At 33.3% G+C, this 20,128-nt stretch overlaps 1 protein-coding gene across 1 annotated transcript; it reads right to left on the bottom strand.

The window, feature by feature from the left end:
- Positions 1-88: 88 nt before the first annotated feature.
- Positions 89-1,207, bottom strand: LOC129980695 (uncharacterized). The gene has a single exon (XM_056091078.1). The coding sequence runs from the start codon at positions 1,205-1,207 to the stop codon at positions 89-91; it is 1,119 nt and encodes a 372-aa protein (XP_055947053.1).
- Between the last annotated feature and the right edge of the window lie 18,921 nt (positions 1,208-20,128).

Below are 20,128 nucleotides of genomic sequence, written 5' to 3' on the forward strand. Positions count from 1 at the left end.
TTAAAATACCAATTCGAAAGGTGCAACACTCATAACATTAAAACTGGTACAATAAATTACAAAACCAAGTGAAAAGAGAAAAAAAAAATCACTGTAATCTTTTGATCCGATGTTTCTTCAAGTATTTGTTATGAATGGGGGTACTGAAAGATTCACAGTGGAAATTTTTAAGATCAACCCATTTAACTTGACAGTCTTGGGGACTTTGTTTAAACACAGTTTTATCAACTGTGGTGGAAACGATAGAAGATTCTGGAGCAGGTGGAGTTTCATCAATTGTTTCATTAGGGTTATATTCAATTGCATTATCTGATTCTATATCACTGTCGGTGTTACGATTGGACATATTTGTGGTCATGGTTTTATTATCTTTAGGCTTGGAGTTTTTCTTATATTTTTTCCTGTTAATAACGGTTTTGAAACTAGCTAAGTTTTGTGAAGTGTCAGCAACTTTACACTGTGGGATATCTTGAGTAGTGTCTTCCATAGGAATACTGGGTGAAAAGTCTTTTATAAATGATTCAGATTTGGGACAAATTTCAGAGGGTGCATAAGATGGTTGAAACGGATTATTATCAACATGCATGATTATAGGCATTATCTGAGTGCCTCTTGTTTCTAGTGTTTTCTTGGCAGCATTAGAATAGCTGGACCCATCAACAGGTCTACGAGCTTTCACCATTCGCTTTGCTTCTGGATATGAAATGCCTTTCTTCACCTTTTCAGCAATCACTTCTTTTTCCAATATCCACGATGGACAGGAGAGAGAAAAGGACGTGTGCGAACCTTTGCAATTAAAGCATTTTTCCGGTGCGTTACAGTCAGAGTTTTCATGGCCTGTTTCTGTACAGCGGGCGCAAGTTAGAGATCCGCGGCGAGAAGCTTTGGAGTGACCAAAACGCTGGCACTTGAAACATCTCAAGGGATTCGGGATATAAGGCCGGACTGCCAATTTCATGTAACCAGCTTTAATGTATTCAGGTATTTTAGACGAATGAAATGTTAGAATCAAATGCTTGGTTTCAAGGAGTTGTCCATCTTTTCGTATTGTTATACGACGGACATGAGTAACCCCTTGACTTTCCAAATCCTTAGTTATTTGAGCAACTGGTGTATGAAAAAGTTCCCCGCAAGATATTACTCCTTTGGAAAAGTTTAAAGTCGAATGTGCACTGACGGTCACTGGAAAGGATGCAATGTTTGTCATTTTCATAATCTGGTGAGCTTGTTTTTGAGTGAGAACCTCAATGAGCAAATCTCCCGAACGTAATTTCCGAACAGTTGATACTGTTCCAAGATGTGCCGATATACTTTTCTCAACTAAAAAAGGTGAAACGGAATGAAACGTATCGTTGGTAGAAGATACTCTTTTCAAAATAAAAAACTTATCGAAATGTTTTGAACATGATAAATCGTTTTGCATTTGATGCCCACTGAAGGGAGCTTTGTTTTTTTTACCCATGCACAAAAGGTCATGAGGTTCGGGTCCCGACGGCACCGCCCACCACCGAGCCCTACAAGGGATGGCAGTTACCGGCTCTGAGCACCCCAGCCTCGGCACTTACCATGGTGCTAGTCCAGACTTATACGCTCAGAGCCACCTCCAGGAACGTTGACCACCCTTAACGCCAAGCCCCAGAGAATGGCCCTTTCGCTTGATCCCTAGCAAACTAACCAAATTGTTAGGTTACCAGCCGAATTGATGCACTGGGGATCACAGTGCACCACCCTTCTAATGGGTTGCCACGCACGGCCAACACGTGGGGTTTTTGGCTGTCCACGAGAAGCAAGAAGCAAACAGAGCGGCGACAGCTTCTCATGGGGAGCTCCCTAGCTTGACGTCGAGAGATGGAAGGACTAAGCAAAAAGCAGAAGACGTAGAGGAGAGTAAGCATGAAGGGAGTATAGATCCCTGGGAACCTCGGGATTGGGACACCCGTACTCACCTAAAGAAGGTGAGCCCCTGAGGGAACAAAATATCATATAACAAAACTGGCATCATATATTCTTTGCAAAATATCATAACTGGCTTCCTGGCAGATTCTTTATTCGGAAGTAGATAATCATATTTTTAAGATTTCATATCCCCAAAAGAGAGTCAGATTTTAGTCATTTGAATCAAGTGCTTTCATCTGTGCTCCAGCCAGAATCTTATTAATGGCGTAGTTAGAATAGGACAAAAAACATATGCCTTTGAGCCATTATTAGATAGTTTAAAAGTTACCTTACAAAATTGAAGAATTTAAAAGAGAGACCTCTCTCTTCAACGAAATAAGCCATCAAGCGTGCTGGCTCCTGCACTTTTTTGTAGGCAATGAATGTAGCACTTTCTTTCACGTCGCCTGAACATATAGCAAAGGATTGGAAAGAAACGTCTAGGGAGAAAAACGGCAAACCCTTCTGTAGTTTCAAAAACATTATAATAATTTTATTGAAATACCTTGATTCCTCTGGGAATGTTTAGTTAATCTGCCTATTTTTATTACAATAAAGTTTCGTAGAATACTACATTATTTTGCCACTATCCATTCAATTGAAACATCTTCTATAGCATTTTCAAACTAACAAGCGGAGGAGATCTATCTAAGCTCCCTTATTTCGATTCAGTCCCAATACTGATATAGGCTTTGATTAGAAATTCAACAAGTGTAATTTGCGACTCCCTTAGTAGACAATTACGTGTTTAATATATCTTGTAAGTTTCAACGATACCATCAGCTCATGGCCGAATGTATGGTTCAGGCTATGTAAAAATTATTATTAATGAACGATTAATATTGAAAATGTGGGCTTTGTCAAATTTATACAATCTTTACTAATTTAGACCAGTTTTTTAAGTTAAATAGAGAATGAAAAAAAGTTACCAGCCGCGAGATTCGATCCAGAGAAATCTTGCTTGTGCAATATAATGGATAATCGCTGAACCATTAGATCCATGGAAACGGCAAAACATACAGAATATATAAACCTTCTTGATTCTTTCTTATCAAGTTAGAGTTTCTTGGAATTGTCTCGAAAGCGAGCCTTACAACTTACATTTGCCGAAGTCTTAAGTCTTTGTCCTATCAATTTACTATACTTCTTAATTAGACGACATACTCTTCTTGTGTACAGTCGACAACCCCGCCACCACTGATCGTAGTAGTATCGACATGATTTATTGTGGCCGACTGCTATCTTTAGCATAGACCATCCATAATACTGACCGATGCACTGAACTGACATCCTCTTCGAGGCAATTAGTCCCTAGCCACAAAATGGTCAATCTCTGATCTTCCTCTTCATCTTCCCTTTCACCTATCTTCCAATCAAACAAGAAACAGGCTATTACTTAAAAAGAAAACCTCGTCGAAATTCTCAATATTTCTCATTTCACAACAATAGAAATCCAAACACTTTCAAACTTCCACACAGCTGATAAAAAATTGACAATTTTTTGCATCATAGCTTTCAGAGTTTTCAGATTATATGGTACCATCAGTACTGTGCTTAAGTCACTATTTTTAATTTTCAGATTCTTTCTTGATTCCGAGGTTTCTATGTATTCCTTTAAATAATAGTAAACAGTCCCAATTCCTCCACAGATCCATTTATTTTCCTGCATTCTTCCAAATCTTTGGAAATATGCAGACGACATAGTTGGGAAAAATTTATTTTAATTCCTATAATAATATAATGAAATTTGGAATATTGAAACATTTCCAAGTGATTTTTGAATTTTAAATTATTTAATATGGTTACTTAATTGCAGATTTAAAACTAAAATTTCAGTTATTCAATGCACGTGTCAGATACCTTATTATAAGCAAAGGGGGTCATCATGGCCTGCATAGGCTATGAAAATGATTCGAATCTTTAATGGATTAGTATTCAAATCGGTAAGGGCACATGGCATCTCTTTCTTTTGCAAGGTACCTTCACAACCAGCTGAAGTAGGCTTTCCAAAACGTTCTCGCAAACTCTCTTGTTGTTGTTTATAATGGCACTTGTCACGGACAAGCTCGCTAACGAAGTCAACGATTTTAAGCCAAGGGAGCGTCTCTTGTTTTAGTAGCACCAACTAAGGTCAGGAGTATGTCTTAGCTACTTACGCATCACAGTCGCTTGCACAACCCCTTTTTACAGGGGGGCACATTCACACATCTCCCAGATAGAACAAATAAAGAACAACCATGCCCGAACCGTGACTCGAACCCATGACTCCCAGGTCAGGGGGAAGACGCACTACCCTATGCCAGGATGCCGGCGCGTACTCTCTTGAAAGGTGTTATTTCAGAGAAGGCCTTGAGTGACACTGGCGGACAATTGTTAAGAAATATTAAACTTTGGCGTGAATTTATCATTTTTTTCTGAATCTATCCTGTGATCCTATTCGAGTTTTTCGGTGATTAAACCTTTGCATGTTGTAAACAGAATTTGAAAATCAAAATTGTGCTTCAGATGTGTTTTTTAAATTAAAATTATAATAATTCCAATCAAACTTTTCTATATTTAAATTTGACATAAAACCACACTTGTAATCAGAGAATCATGCACCAAATTTTATATATTCAAGCCTTTCCGTTTTTGAGTTATCGGGTTTACGTGTTTCTGAAAGTACCGATGAACAGACGGTCAATCCCTGGTTGGAAGATGTTTAGTATGTGTACCGAATTTCATCTATCTAGCTGTCTTCATTTTGTAGTTATCGTGTTAACTTATATCCGAACAAATGGACAGATAGACTTCCTCATAATAGATTTTGATCAAAATTTGACAGAAATCTACAAATTTGGTGTAAAGATCGTATACCAAATTTCATTCGTCAAGCTGAAATCATTTTTCAGTTATCTTTTTCACAGATAAACAGATGGATATTTTTTTTAAAAATATATTTTTTTCGAACTCAGAGAGGTTTAAAACGTGGAAATTTATCAAAATCTCGAGTTTGCACTCTTTGACGATTACAATACTTTCTCTACAGTTTTTATACGAAGAAGTAACAAAAAAGATTATTACAATACCAATTATTAAACAAAATTTATGTATTTCACTTAATTTCTATGAATATTAATGAATTTAATAAAAAAATGTATTGAAATTTTTCATAACCTCAATAGCTTAATCAATTCATTGTTTATTCAATTACAGCTCAATTTTTCACATCTGCATAAAAATAGCATAAATTTCCTTGCAAACCTTTCAATGGAAGCTATTTTATTGGAAATTAATACTTATAATTGCATATGAAATGTACAACATACCCAAACCAGTGAGATCTTCCAAGAACAAAGATAAATTTTGTTCCATATTTACAATAATTAAATATTAGATAAATAAAAATGCATCTAATCTCTTTGATTCACGCGATAATCTTATAATTTTATTAGTTCTATAATATCTTCGTACTCGCTTGTGATTATAAGAATTTCCTCGGTAACTCTCCCGGCTTTATCAATTAAAGGCACGTTTCAATTAAATGTCCATTGCTTCATATAATTCCAGTAACTCCTAATTAGTAACCTTCTAACTCTTCCTCAAGAAGTAGCGCCCCATTAAAACATTTTTCTCCGATTCTTTTTGTCTAAATCTGGGCAACGTCGAGACTTTTCCTACCATCCATTCACAAGCGAGACCGTCTGCAGTAGGGGCAAGGGGGGCCTTCGCGTGCGGGTGTGTGTCAGGATCGCGTGATGGCGTGGAATTAATTACAGACGATCGTCGTCATCGGAGCATGCGTGGTACTGCGGGATCTAATTATTTCATTGCTCTGGGCGCCGATTTAATTAATCTGCTGGACGCTTCCATGTGGAGTGGACCCGCCAGATGAAGACGGGGCCGATAACTGCTGGTCATTATTTTACGCCCCGTTTATTCGTCGCCCACCCCCTTATCTACCCTCATCAATGGAATGTGACGGGGGGACGGACAGAAATTGATTCGAGGGAACGATCTCTTGGAGAGTGGATTTTGGGGGTTTCTTTGGAATTTTCTGATGTCTGATTCCATGGAAGCATCCCTCCAGAGGCCTTTATAGCGAGCTGTCACGCTATTTTCGCATAAAGTTTGCTGAAAGTTTGATTTAATATCACGCAGCGCAGAAATTGCTTGTAATATTTCTCTGCTGACGAGGACGGGACATCAGTGTTTCATTTCATAATTAGGAGGCTGTTGGAAGGATTTTCTTGTTTTTATTTTCCCTGCTGGAATATCAGAAAAACAATGGAGTTAAACCCCTAATGATATTTAATCTTAAACTTTTATTAATGTTACATAAATCACAACTTATATCTTATTAATTTCCATAAGATTACAAATATATTATGCTACCCTTTAAAAATCTATTTTTTCCTAATGTACTGGTCACATTTTCTTGTGATGACCGCTTTCTATGAAATTTTTCTATTCCGTTGACCGATAGACTGATGTTTTAGATTCGCATGCCATTTAAAAGTTTCAAAAAGACGTGGTAAGACTTTGTAGTTTAGTTATATTAACGTCCCATTTTAAAGAAACACTAGGGCTATTTTGGAACAGACCCCGCACTTTTGAACCGCAGTCAGTTGACGAGGACGACACCTGAGCTAACACACCTTCTCTAAACTTCCACACCACACCAGCGGGAGGACGTTTGTCCCGGCAGACTTAGCGTGCATCAAACTTGCTTACACGATGGTTCTTTGATGGAATCGGGTCTCGAAACTTCAACCCTCTGGTTTCGAAACCGAAACCTTACCAATAGGCCACCGCGCCCCTAGGTAAGACTTTGCAAGTTTGAGCCATGTTCAAATGATGACGATGTCTTCTTATCTGGCATTCCATAGCTGTGTCGTGGAGTCGATACACAGCGAAATGCAGGCAGAGCACCGATTTAATTTTTTTAATAATAAATAAGAAAAATTGTAAGGCACCTCATTAACCCAATAACTGTCTGTACTTTCTTATTATCTAATTAGATATCCTCCTTTCCGGGAATATGCGGGCTTATTGAATCAATTAAGAATCATAGAATATTCGATGCATTTGGAATTATGCTTGATTTTTATATCGAATATAGCGTCTTAGAACGATTTATTCATTTTATAAATTTTAGGAGCGATAATTCAATGCTTTTGTATTCCACGGGTAAGGCGAATGGCTATTTCAAACAGCACAATCTTTTTCTAATAATTTTCCTCTTGAATCTGTTCTCATTTTCAGTTAATCAAATTAATCAATCACTGACAAAAAGTGATCGCTGTTAGGATTACAAACAGAACAAGGAAGACTAAACTTTACTCGGCATTTTTTTTTTTTTTTTTTTTTTTTTTTTGTAAAATCGTAAAAAAAATCTTATCCTTTGGCTCGTTTAATGAGCGAAATGTAATAATTGAGTTGCAAACGCGGGTCGAGCATGAGAAAAATGCCCGGGATTCCGATGCCCTAACCACTACTCCATCTCTGATACGCTTATGCAGATCATGTATAGCCACATGTTAATATTTAGTTATGAACAGTGTTTTTTTTGGGGGGGGAGGGCGTCAAAATACCATTTTTTTTTCAGGAAGCGCATCTATATAGATATACTTAAAAAGCAAAATATTATCTAAATATAAAATTTGATCCAAATCATAGGGCCGTTTCCCATATACATGAAATAAATTTATATGAGTAGCCAAAAATATAAGCATTATGAAATTAAAACTTATTATAGAAGCAATCTAAATTAAAATTATTTTGGAAACGAAACTAAATCATTTCGGAATCAAACTAAAAACTAAAAAAAGTAAAAAACAGAAAAAGCACCATTGTATTTAGAGAGCCCAAATGCAGCTACTACTAAAACACAGATGAATCTAGACAATTAGTAAAAACCAAGTTAATAGGAAAAAAAAAAGGAAGCAAAATTAAACCAAATAAAATAAGCATCCGACCTGAAGACTTTCTTAAGGGTCACCCTCAGGCAGGGATTCAAAATAAAGGATTTTTTCTGTGAGGAATCCAGACTTTTGTCCAACAGTATTGACCCCTAGTGACCCGAAAATACCCTGAAATTAGACCTAAGATATACACCATTTTTACAGAAAAGAAACAAAACACTGAATTAAAAGAATACGAATACTAATAAGCAAAAATACTATAACATAAAATAACCAGGTAATAACTCTCATAAACAGTTATGCAAACAAAAAGGAAAGAACATATCAGCAGCAGGCAAACATTCTTTTTACATAAGGTGTACCATTCTTGCTTCCAGCGCCCTAAACTGTTTTTGCTAATATATATACAAGAATTGCTCGTTTAAAGTTATTAGTGACAAAAATTTAAATGTGTCTATGTTTTAATTTGAAAAGGCATGATATTTCTTATAATTTCCCCCCAATAACCCATGTCATGATACTGTGTCGAAATTACTTAATATGCCTTATAGTTTGCATTAATTTTTTTAAAAAAAATGTTCTTTAATATTTTTACTATAATCTTGTTTTAATTATATTATGCATTATATTAATTTTTGAGCAGAAATCTTTATTTCTTTTAATATTAAAGATAAATGAGTATGTATTCTTGCTCTGCTGGCCAGTCTGCTTGACCTACATCTATCAAAATTGGCACATATATATGTTGGAAGGTGGAAACGTGAGGAATTACGGAGTGAATTTTTTTTTGAAATTTTAATTAGAATTCAATTAATTAAAATTTAAACTAAATTTTCGCATTCTCTGTGAAATTTCCCAAAAATATTGTTGCACGAAAATAAATTTAACACCACTTTAAAATTTAAAAAATCCTGCAAATTTTTCCTTACTCTTGACAATTTTTTAAACGATATTTTTTTGCCTAATTTCCAACTATAGATTACATTGTTACCTGAAATTCAAAACTTTTTTATTGTTTCATCAAACATTTCACCACGTGATTTTTTTCGTTGTTAAAAGTTCCAGAAAAAAAATTCTGTTTGATACCGTAAAACAGAATAATTTATTATTTTTGTAAACAGTGTAATTTATAAAACGAATACAAAAGTTAAATTGTAATGCCAGGAAAGTTAGAAGACAGGAGTGTGGATATTTCCATTTTTAATCGTGCTTTGATGTCATGGGGCTGATTACCATTAGAAAGATTTTTGTACACAATAAATATCTTAAATAAGACATTTAAAATAACGCGGCTTTAATGGCAACTTGGAGGAATCATAGACGTAAAGTTATATCTAAACGATTTATCTGAAATCAAATATAACCAATATTCCATCGAATTAGCTGGTCGCCTGTGACAACTAGCATCAAATAATAACTCCAAAATATGCATTGTTTCATTGCTTATATTTTATTATTTCTCGATTTCAATATTTATGTAAAATAATTCCACATTTTAAATTTAAAAAAAAAAAGGACCCATGAATTTAGTCCATGTTTATCCTATTAACCGTATCTTCCCAACAATACCACCCACGCCAAAGGATTCCGACACAGCTTAATTTACAAAGAACTGAATTTCATTTACATCACGGCAACACCAAGATGTTTGATCTAACCTATAGTGGCGTAAAGAGGGAAAGTGGTATTATAGTATGGCATTATTTTATTTATTTCTCTTCAAAAAATGAGAAACGCATTAATGTTTTATCCCAGTTGCACTCTCTCTAAGACTGTGCGCCAGGGCATCTATAAACCCTTGATCTTCGGTCGCTACGCCACTGCCAGTGTGATCTGGTCAACATTCGCTACAGATCTTCGGCGGATTTCTTCTCGAACACGCGGAGCTACGCTCTCGGAATCAAATTTGTATCTTTTTTTTTATTCATAATTTTATTTTCAAGCCTTTTCTGGATTGTGCAAGATACCTTCATATTTCGGGGGATACGATTTAAATCTTCAACTTATACCCAGATTTTATTTAAGAATAATTTCGAACTTCCTAGATACAATACTTTAAAAGAAAAAGCATACAGTTTTATAATTCATCCATTTGTAATAAAATATTAAGTCTTTATACTCTTACAAACAACATAACGTCCGAGTTCTGTGCCAAATTGTACAGTTTTGAATCAGTAGTCAATTTACCGTTAAAAATACAAACTAATTTAGGTACACAAAAGTATCTGAATTGTCCTTCGCAGTTTATAAGGATTAAAATAATAATAAATAATCCAAACAGGATAAAGTAATTAGGATTTTGAATAAATTCGTTGATAAAGAGTAGACGTTCGTATGTTGACAACAGTGCTTTTAAAAGAAAGAATATTTTGCAAAATTTTGTCAAGATAGATATAATTACTGCAAGTATTTTAAAACATATCCGTTAAATAATATACTATATAGATATATATGCTTAACCAAGATACAGTCATAAACAGTATTTGTAAGATATATAAATTAACCCCCCAGCTGTTTATCTCGCGATTTCCGCGAGTTGGCAAATCAGTCCATTTAATATTGCATCCCTTGTTTTTCGCTGTTTAGAGTGCTTATTTTTATGATTTCAGATTTTTATTATATCATATTATTATCGTGTAGCATATAAAATCGGTTCCCTTTGTTTGAAAAATATTTGAACTTATTTGCAAACATCACATTTAAATAGTGATTTTAAAAAATTACGCTGTCAGAGGGTTAAAAAAAGCCTTTTAAAGTTTTTTTTTATATATAAAAGTAAATCTTTAGAAATACTAAAAACAGCCAACATTATTTATAAACAAAATATTTCACACAAATATTAGTCACTTTACGACACAATTTAATTAAATTCAATATTATTGCTTATTACATATCCTAAAAAATAAAAGAATCTCAAATAAACAATTAAGACTGTCGGAAGAAGAATATCAATGCCTCATAAGACAGCCATGCTTGTTTTGGTAAAACTGAACCATTGCAATTAGTTTATAATGCAATCAAATAGTTTTAACTTTCCATATATTCAAATGCTAATTGTTAACATTATTCATTTATCGCAGAAAGAATTCTGATAATGGAAACTTATTTCTTATAAATACTGCTAACACAAGCATTTCTGATGGAAAAATAAGCATACCTGATAATCATTTGCAATAATAAATCTTGAGATTTAGAATCTGTTATATAACCTTTCCGCCATGATACTCCAAGACACAAGATGGCTGCTCATATGGCGGAAATGACGTAGGGGAACTGACATAAAGGACGTTAGATTTGAACCACTATTGCAATCGCATTTATTTATAAACATTGAGCATTTCATATTATTAAAAAAATTTATATTTGTATTGTTTCCGACAAATTAGTTTATTGAATTAACTTTCCACTGATATTATCTGGAATTATAAATAATATTAACAAAATAATAGCACACTACTTTTAATTTTGCTTAATTAAATTAGCCTCCGATTTCAAATTAACACAAGGATTATTTTAATTATTTTAATTACGTGTCCAGATGACGAGAACGACATCTGAATCGGGATTCCTCTCCAAATTTCGACACTATTACAAAGAGTGGAACTCAGTGCTTAACCTTCGTTAATCACTCGGATAAGAATACCAGATTAAATCAATCTATTTCTTTTTATTGTTTTATTTCACTTTTAACTCGTTGCAATATGAATTTTCTTTCAAAATGCTCATTTACATTCATATCAGTACCAATCATCATAGTAGTTAAAAAGAGAACAGAAAAAAATCATCACTGAAATCATTGATTAGTGTTTACCCATGAGATATAGTTAGACCATTTAATTCCTTAACACGTTTGCTGCCTCGATTTATGCCTGTGATTCGGACCACTATCTAATAAGTTGTTTGATTCTTTGCTATCTCTCAATTATTGTAGAGAAGATAATATCTAATTAGATAGTAAGAGTGAATGAATCACAGAGGATTCACACTTGAACAACGTATTAAAACAAGGAAGTTTTAGTTTAGTTATATTAACGTCCAGTTGTAAAGCAACTCTAGGGCTAGTTTCGGGAACGGACCTCGTAATTTTGAACCACGGTCAGATGACGAGGACGACACCTGAACTGGCACCCCTCTCTCCACAACACACCACACCAGCGGGAGGACGTTTGGCATGACGGATTTAACATGCAACAGACCCTCTTACACGACGGTTCTTCGGTGGAATCGGGTCTTGAACCTGTAACCCTATCTTACCACCAGGCCACCGCGGCCTTTAAAACAAGGAAATATAAACTAAACATAGTCTTAATCTACTTCTACATTGAATGAGAACTTTTTTCTGTCATTCAAATATGGATAACACGGCAATCAAAGTGTTAAACTGCGATTTTTTAAAACTGTTAATAAGATGCCGTATTTCATTTCGGACATTTTTGTTATTTCTTTTCATATAAGAGCACAAGTGACACTTAAGCATGTTCGAATGATTCCCAAGCTTTTAAAATAATTGCTGTTATATAATGAATTCAGATTAAAGTATAGAAAATTTGGCATTTAGATGCACATGTCTGGCACGTCATTTCTTTACAAGATTGGTTAAAGATGCAAATGGTTGCAACTAGGGATTGCAATACCGGGATACCTAATACCGGTATTTTGAGCCATTTGTACAATTTTGTAATACCGGTATTCACAAGTTTAAATACCGGTTTTTCGGTATTTACTAGAAATTTTTAAAATTGTCTCCACTATATGCTCCGGTATCGCGAACATAGCAAAATAGTATACGTTTTTGTTTTTATGTCTCTCTAACGCTCGAAATTAATTAGCTATTTAATGGCTTAATTAATTGCTTAAATCTAAATTAGGAAACATGGATTATCCCTGAAAGAAAATATTGTATCCATAACGGCTGATGGAGCAACAATTATGAAAAAGTTGGAAAGTTGATTGGTGAAAATCAGCAGTTGTGCTATACACATGGAATTCAATTAGGAGTAATAGATGTATTATACCAAAAAAAAAAAAGAAAGAAAGAACAGAAGAATCCAAATACTGTTTATAAAGAAACTTCGGATTCTAACTTTGAAAAGAACAAGAGCGAGAATGATAGTGACAATGAAGATAATGACAATGTAATTGTTGAAGAAAAAATTGCTAATAAGGATGAAATATTAACCTCTCAAGAATTGCTTCCTTTAATTTATAAAGTTCGAAAAATTTTTTAAGATATTTAAACGTTTCCCTATAAAAAGGATAAAGGATATATTACAAAAATATATACTAACTGAAAACAAAACAGAATATATGTTAATATTAGATTCTAAAACACGTTGGAACTTTTTGATGGAACGATTTTTGAAGCTAAGAAATCCAATCCAAAAAGCAATAATCGACTTAAACCTGTAAATTAATTTTTCAGATAGTGAATTCCACTTAATATCCAGAATTATATCAGCTCTACTTCCAATAAAACTGACTATTGAGGCATTATGTCGGAGAGATTTTAATTTATTAACAGCTAATGCAACAATAAATTTCATGTTGCAGTCACTGAAAGAATAGCACACATCACTATCTGAAGAATTATATATTACTTTAAAAAATCTCACAGAAGAAAGGCATACCGAAATAGAAAATGTCTTATGGTATTTACATAATTATAATGATTTTTAAAATGAAAATGAAAAAGAAGAAAAGAAAATAACCAATTCAAATCTGATTAAGTTTAGAGTAAATTTTCTTTAAATTTTTTACCCACAAACCTACCCACATTCAGAAGAATTCGGTTCAATTATCGAAGATTGTGATGTCACTACTGTTGATAGTGATAAGGAATTGTCTCTTGAACAAAAATTAGAATTAGCGATAAATAAAAAAATTTCAACGAACCAAAATACAATACAGAAATCAGCTATATCCAAAACCATCTGACGAGAAATCGATTTATTTGAAGATGAGGGATTTAGAGGTAAATACTCGGAAATAATATATCGCGCATTGCTAACAGTACCACCAACTAGCGTAGATGCCGAAAGAGCGTTTTCGACAGCTCTTCATTTTTACACAAAATTACTTTTCAGGCTTAATGACAGTACAATTGATGCATTATGTTTTTTAAGATCACATTTCCAAAATCTGTAATAGTACCACAGACTGAATTGTGATATTTACACTTTTTTTGTGATTTAAATAAATAAGATGTTTCTTTACTTTTTTGTGATTATATTATAATATTATAATTTATAAGTTACAAATTTATTTTTTGTGATATTTACACTCTCTAACAAAACTGGCAAATAAAACAAAAACAAACAAAAAAAAACCCTGTTTTTCTTCATTTTTCTAAAATTTCTAATACCGGTATTAAAACCGGTATCCCGGTATTAAGATTTAAAAAATACCGAATACCGGTATTGAAATTTTGGTCCGGTATTGCAATCCCTAGTTGCAACTAGTAGTTAAAGATGACGTGCTTAACTAAATTCTAATTTTGATTTTTCAGTAAATGGCATACCTCTAAAGAGAAACTGATAATGATTTTTTGATTATTTAAAGTAAAAGTCGATTTGTCTGGAGGGGGGGGGGGAGGAAGCAGAAATTACAGTTTGGCCCATCATTTAGATTTAAATATTTTTGACTTGCTAAATCTTCTCGAATATAATGATTTTGATATAAAATTTCAAGTTAAAAATAAATTAAAAAAATCTTTCCAAATTTTTTCATATTTTTCATAAAAGAATAGTTTTTTTTCAACATATTCACTCAGTAACAACCACATATAACTGACCAGTGATTCTCTGTTTGATAGTTCTATGGTGTCCATTCCTATGTAAGTCAACCAAGGGGTTTAATTCAGAAATTTAACTGATGTGTGAAAATGGTACAAATAAGTTTACACGAATTGACTATGGATATACTTCTATTTCAAGTGTTTATACAAATTACAGCATGAACTCTAGGCAATGAGAAACTTTACAGTTCAATAATTCATATTATATATAAAAAAATTATATATTTGAAAATATGATGTTCATAAGCTGACATATTATATGTAAATCGTTTCATGCAACATTTAAGATGTAGCATGTATATTCTTACGGAAATTCTAATCCGAAACCAAGATTCGGAGCTGTGAATGAACTGTGAAACAGTTCACTGAGAAGCAGGCCCAGTAACAGCTTCATTCAACATGAAAACGCAGACAACAAAACGCACAGCATGCACAAGAACAGCACTTGTAATAAACAACATGTATGAGACAAATAGGTAGGAAACAACCGAAACAGCACAAAGTACTCCAAGAGAACTCCGCAGAAGTAAAACTTCGCACGAACTATTCACGTCTCTAGAACGTCTGCTGCTATCTACTGACTACTCGATATTCGACTCAAATTCCGATTCACTTTTGTCTCAATTCTCGACTCAATACTGACTAATTTCAAGCTTATTTCCTGACTTTTTATAGATTAGTTGAGAGAGCAAAATTGGTTCTTGGAAGATCTGCATTAATCGCGTTCTAATGGAACCATCGCAAAGATTCTTAATGTTTCTGAAATCTTCTTAGTTCTTGGCAACAAAGTTTCCAAATGATTGCCCTGTTCGTCGCAAAGACTGGGGATCATTGACTGGCATCCATTATCCTTCAAAGCTATCTATTAAACCTCTGACTAAATTCGCAGAGAAGCAATATTACAAATTGGTAAAATTATTTCACGGAGGTAGTCTGTTGGATTGAGAGCAACCGCATTACTCCAGTAATTATTTCTGGGATTGTAGATCCTCATTTAGAAAATGATTTTGTAAATTTTAATTAAGTAAAAATTAATTTTAATTTAAGTATTAGCCCTCCAGTAACTTCGGAGAGAGAGCATTAATGCAATATACACAATATATATTTTTAGGTCACTTTAAAATATTTATTATAATTTTATTGTTTTAGTAACCGGATTTGTATTTATGCGCCGCTTCAACGATTTTAAATACATTTTTTTATGTGACGATTTACTCTATCGATGCATGTAATAAAAAGTAAATTTTAAAAATAAAATGAAAATAACCGACACAAGATTAAAACATCATCAGACTATAATGCCTTGGTCAAAGATTAGAATCCACTTTAAAAAAATATCTTATGTGATTTAAAAAGAAATAAGTAGTTGTATTATATATCGATATTGATGTTTATAATTAGATAAAAATTAATTCTAATTAAAGCAGTGGTTACTTAGATAGAGTAGAAATGATTAAATTTAAACCCAACATTTGAAAGAGAAAAATATTATTCATTATACAAGTTTAATCAATTCAGACCAAATTTAGTTTTATATGTGCGAGAAAGATATTAAATTGGAACCAGTTGAACGGAGAAAAATATTTATACTTAATAATCACTAGAAAACAGTTTTTTCTCTTAAGAATTGTTCTATAATTTTTATGGTGTTTACCTTGGAAATTTCATAAATCTGAACAGAGAAAAATTAATTGGTTCTCTGAGAACGGCAATAATATTTAATATATTCTGCTCGAGAAATTAATCTCAGCACTTATGTATCAGAAACTGGAATACTTGAAATTTAATTTTTAGTTTGTAAAAATGTGGAAAACGATTTTTCTCGATATCACGTGAGCGTGAATTACTCTTCTGAGTTCCAATTAAATAATTCAATTTATGGCAGGTAAAATTTTTGTTGATATTATCAAGAATTAAGTGAGGCTATCGTTGCTTATCACTATTTATTTTTGCCTATTAAGATGAATTTTCTTTTGTACAGCTCTATGATAAATTGCTTTGTTTATCATCGCTTTTTTCAAGGTTTAAATTGAAAATTTTCAATTGACTAAATTTGTATTGAGTTCGCTAATATTGCATCGGCTTTGTTATCTGTAGCTGTTAATTTCTAGTTATGGGTTGAAGTAATTTATTTCTGCAGAATTCTTGAATAAAGACGTATTTTTTACAGATTGTTTTTCAGTAAATAACAACAGAACAAAAAAATATATGGTAAACCGAAAGAAATATTCTAATGGGCTCGATTTTTATTGATTATGTTGATATTGTATCGCCTTTTCACAGACGAGAATACTCAAATATTTAATCCAGTACTACTCTAAATCTTTTCTTTGAACTTATTGCTGTAGTTATTCGCACAATGGATTGTTTTTAATAGTAAGTTTTTCAAGAAGAAATTTAAAAAAAAATCTTAATGAATTGTTTTAGATCAATTAATTTCTAACTCCAACTCATCTTACGAGAGGAAATATTGAAATATTTGATTCAGTATTATGTTGGTTCTTTCCCTTAAACTTGTTACAGGAAGATATAAAATTAACCTCTTCGTCGTCCGTAACGTGTCTAGCGCATTCAAGTGAAACTTCTGCAGAGCGGCCGTAACGCGTTTCAAGCGTTCTTCTACAGTTTAAAACTTTTAAACGTTTAAAACGCTTTGTAAACGTTTATTTGTTTGAGTTTTTATTTTTGTTTGTTCTAATGCGACGAAAAACAGAAATTTTTGAGGACAGGAGAGGACGGCGAAAGGGTTAAAAAAAATACGGTAAGTTGAGCATATAAAGACTTTTTTACTTTCTCTTATACGAAGTATAGATGAAGTACTGCAATTAATCTGTCTTTGAACGCGACAATTCAAAAACACTTTGAGTTGAACAGTTGAAATTTGTATATGAAATTACAACTAAATTTGTAGATTTCTATCAATTTTGAGCAACATTCTTTCAGAATAAATCTGTTTGTCAGAATAAATCTGTTCATTTAGAAATGAATTCAATAACTCCAAAACGCAAAGGCTGAATTTTATCTACATAAGGCAGATAAAATATGATACAAAAATTTAGCATCTAAAATATAGAGTCTTATCAAATTTTGAATCTGTCAAATAGTTCACCGTCGATTGATTTGTACTTTCGCATGTATATTGTAACGTTTCCCTTTTTCCCTCACATGGTAACTGGCATTCCGGCCAGATGTAACGTCACCCGTTTTTCCACACATAGTTAAGTGCCTACGGACCGCCAGATGTGGATCCTTTTCACTAAGTCAAGCCATTGAGTCTGGTCATTTGTTGTATCCAAATAAAGGACCACAGATGTGTTTCGTCATTTGAAAGAGATCCATCATATCTTCAAGGGAGAAGAACGTCAAAACATCCAGATGTTAAACTTTTCCCATTATGAAAGGACTTCTCAAATCTTCGAAAAACGATCAATCACCAGCAATCGTTGTCATTAAGTGTCGAAATCAGGCGAACTTTAGCCGGTGTTAGCTGTGAATTAATTATAATTAGCATTTATTCGGGAAGAATCAACTACAAAGATGGGTCATGAACAACATTCCCACCATCGACTGGAGACCATTGAAGAAGAATTGATGAGCAGCTATTGGACGATAAGGAACTCTAGTTCACCAATGAGAAAGTCAGAGGCGGAGATCTGACGGAAATACAATGTGGGATTTTTGTGTGGAGAGAAAAGAGGAGAGCAGTGAGAGGTGTGGAAGGAGAAGTCAGAGGGACGTCGATGTTCGAATTTGTACCTGATTTTGTGAGAAGCTCCGTGTGATTCGGGTTTCTGCGTTAAGACTCACCCGATAAAGATCGGTGGATTCCTGGAGTGGCAACTGGAACGGCCGTTTGAGCTAATCGCCTGTTAGCGTGTTTTGGTGTCTCTTCTCCAATTTGATTGGTGAACTATTTCATGATTAAATTTTCGACTGTTGTGCGAATTTTGTAAATAATATTAACCTAGATGAAAATAAATTGTTTTTGCGTATAAGGCTGTAAATAAAAGAACTGTTTTTTACACCACTCTATGATTTTATCAGACAGGATCAAGACATTACAATATAAACGAAATAACTCATAAATGAAATGACTTAAATCAATGAAATTCGATTTCTAGGAAGTTGAAGTCTTTTTCAAGCCACATAAAGGTGTGCCAACCGCTTTATCTGAAATTTATAAGCTTTCTAAATGCAAGATTTTGTTTGGAGTCCTTGTAAATGTTCGAGCCACATGTTACAATAAACTTTAAGGATTTTAATAATGTTGGCATTTTTTCGTATAATTCATGATTTACCGAAGATTTTTCAACAGTACCATAGATTTTTCTTTCAAATACTAGCAGTTTATCTTCTGCTGCTTTGGTTAATATATAATATTCACAGCCAAACAAAATAAGTGATAGAATCAAGGTTTTATAAATATTGATTTTTTATTGTTCGATTCAGAAATTTTGGCTTAAGAATTCTTTTTAACTCGTATAAACTTGTTTGTCATTGCAATGCTGTTATTGATTTCTGTATTTATGTCATTATCTTCATTAACTATTGCTCTAAAGATATTTGAATTCTGAGACTTTTTCAAACTTGTAACCATTTATTTCAAGGAATTCAAGATTAGTTTTTCTTTTAATTATTTCTACGAGTAAATATTAAGTTTTTATTTCAATTATTGTCAAGTCTATGTTCCTAGCAGCTGACTCAAGAGTTACAAATATTTGAATTATGTTCTGCTTTGTTCTTCTAATGATGTCAATGTCATAGGCATATACTAGAATCGGAATGCATCGATAAAAAATATTTCCACTGAAAACAATTCCAGCATTTCTCAGGATCTTTTCGAGGGCAATGTTAAAGGGCTGGCATGATAGGGCATCGTCCTGTCGTAATCCTTTATCAGTCGTATCCGATAGTGCATTCTGCATTTTGACCCTGCCTTTTATTGTTTTAGTGTCGTCTGAACCAATTTCATTAATTTTAAAAGAATTCCATGTTCATTCATTGCATCGTATAGCTTATCTCTTCTGATGCTATCATACGCGGCTTTAAAATCTACAAAAAGATGATAGGTGTTTCTTTTTTTCCCTAGGATCTATCTAAGAGAATGTATTTGATCTATGGAGGATTTCGCTCTCATGAAGCTACATTGGTATAGTCCAATCATTTTTGTTACAAAAAGTAATAAACGGTTAAATGATATATTGGAGAATATTTTAAATGGCGTATTAAGTAGGGTAATGCTCCTGTAGTTTCAACGTTCCAGTTTGTCTCCTCTTTTTGAATACTGGGCATGTAGAACTTTTATCCCATTCAATGGGTATCCTTTTCATATCCAATGTAAAACAAATAATTAAATATATGGCATTTATTAGCCCAGGTTCATTTATCTCAATAGTTCAGCATTGATACCATCTGAACCTACAGATTATTTGAAGCTAAGTTTTCCGATTGCCTCCCTAAACTCACCCGTGTAAGGTAATCTTCAATAGTATATAGG

Source organism: Argiope bruennichi, chromosome 8, assembly GCF_947563725.1.
Source record: "Argiope bruennichi chromosome 8, qqArgBrue1.1, whole genome shotgun sequence".
NCBI classification, from domain to species: Eukaryota; Metazoa; Arthropoda; class Arachnida; order Araneae; family Araneidae; genus Argiope; species Argiope bruennichi.

What these genes read in the sequence shown, in the direction of transcription:
- LOC129980695 (XM_056091078.1), bottom strand. Translation starts at nt 1,207, where the DNA reads ATGACAAACATTGCATCCTTTCCAGTGACCGTCAGTGCACATTCGACT.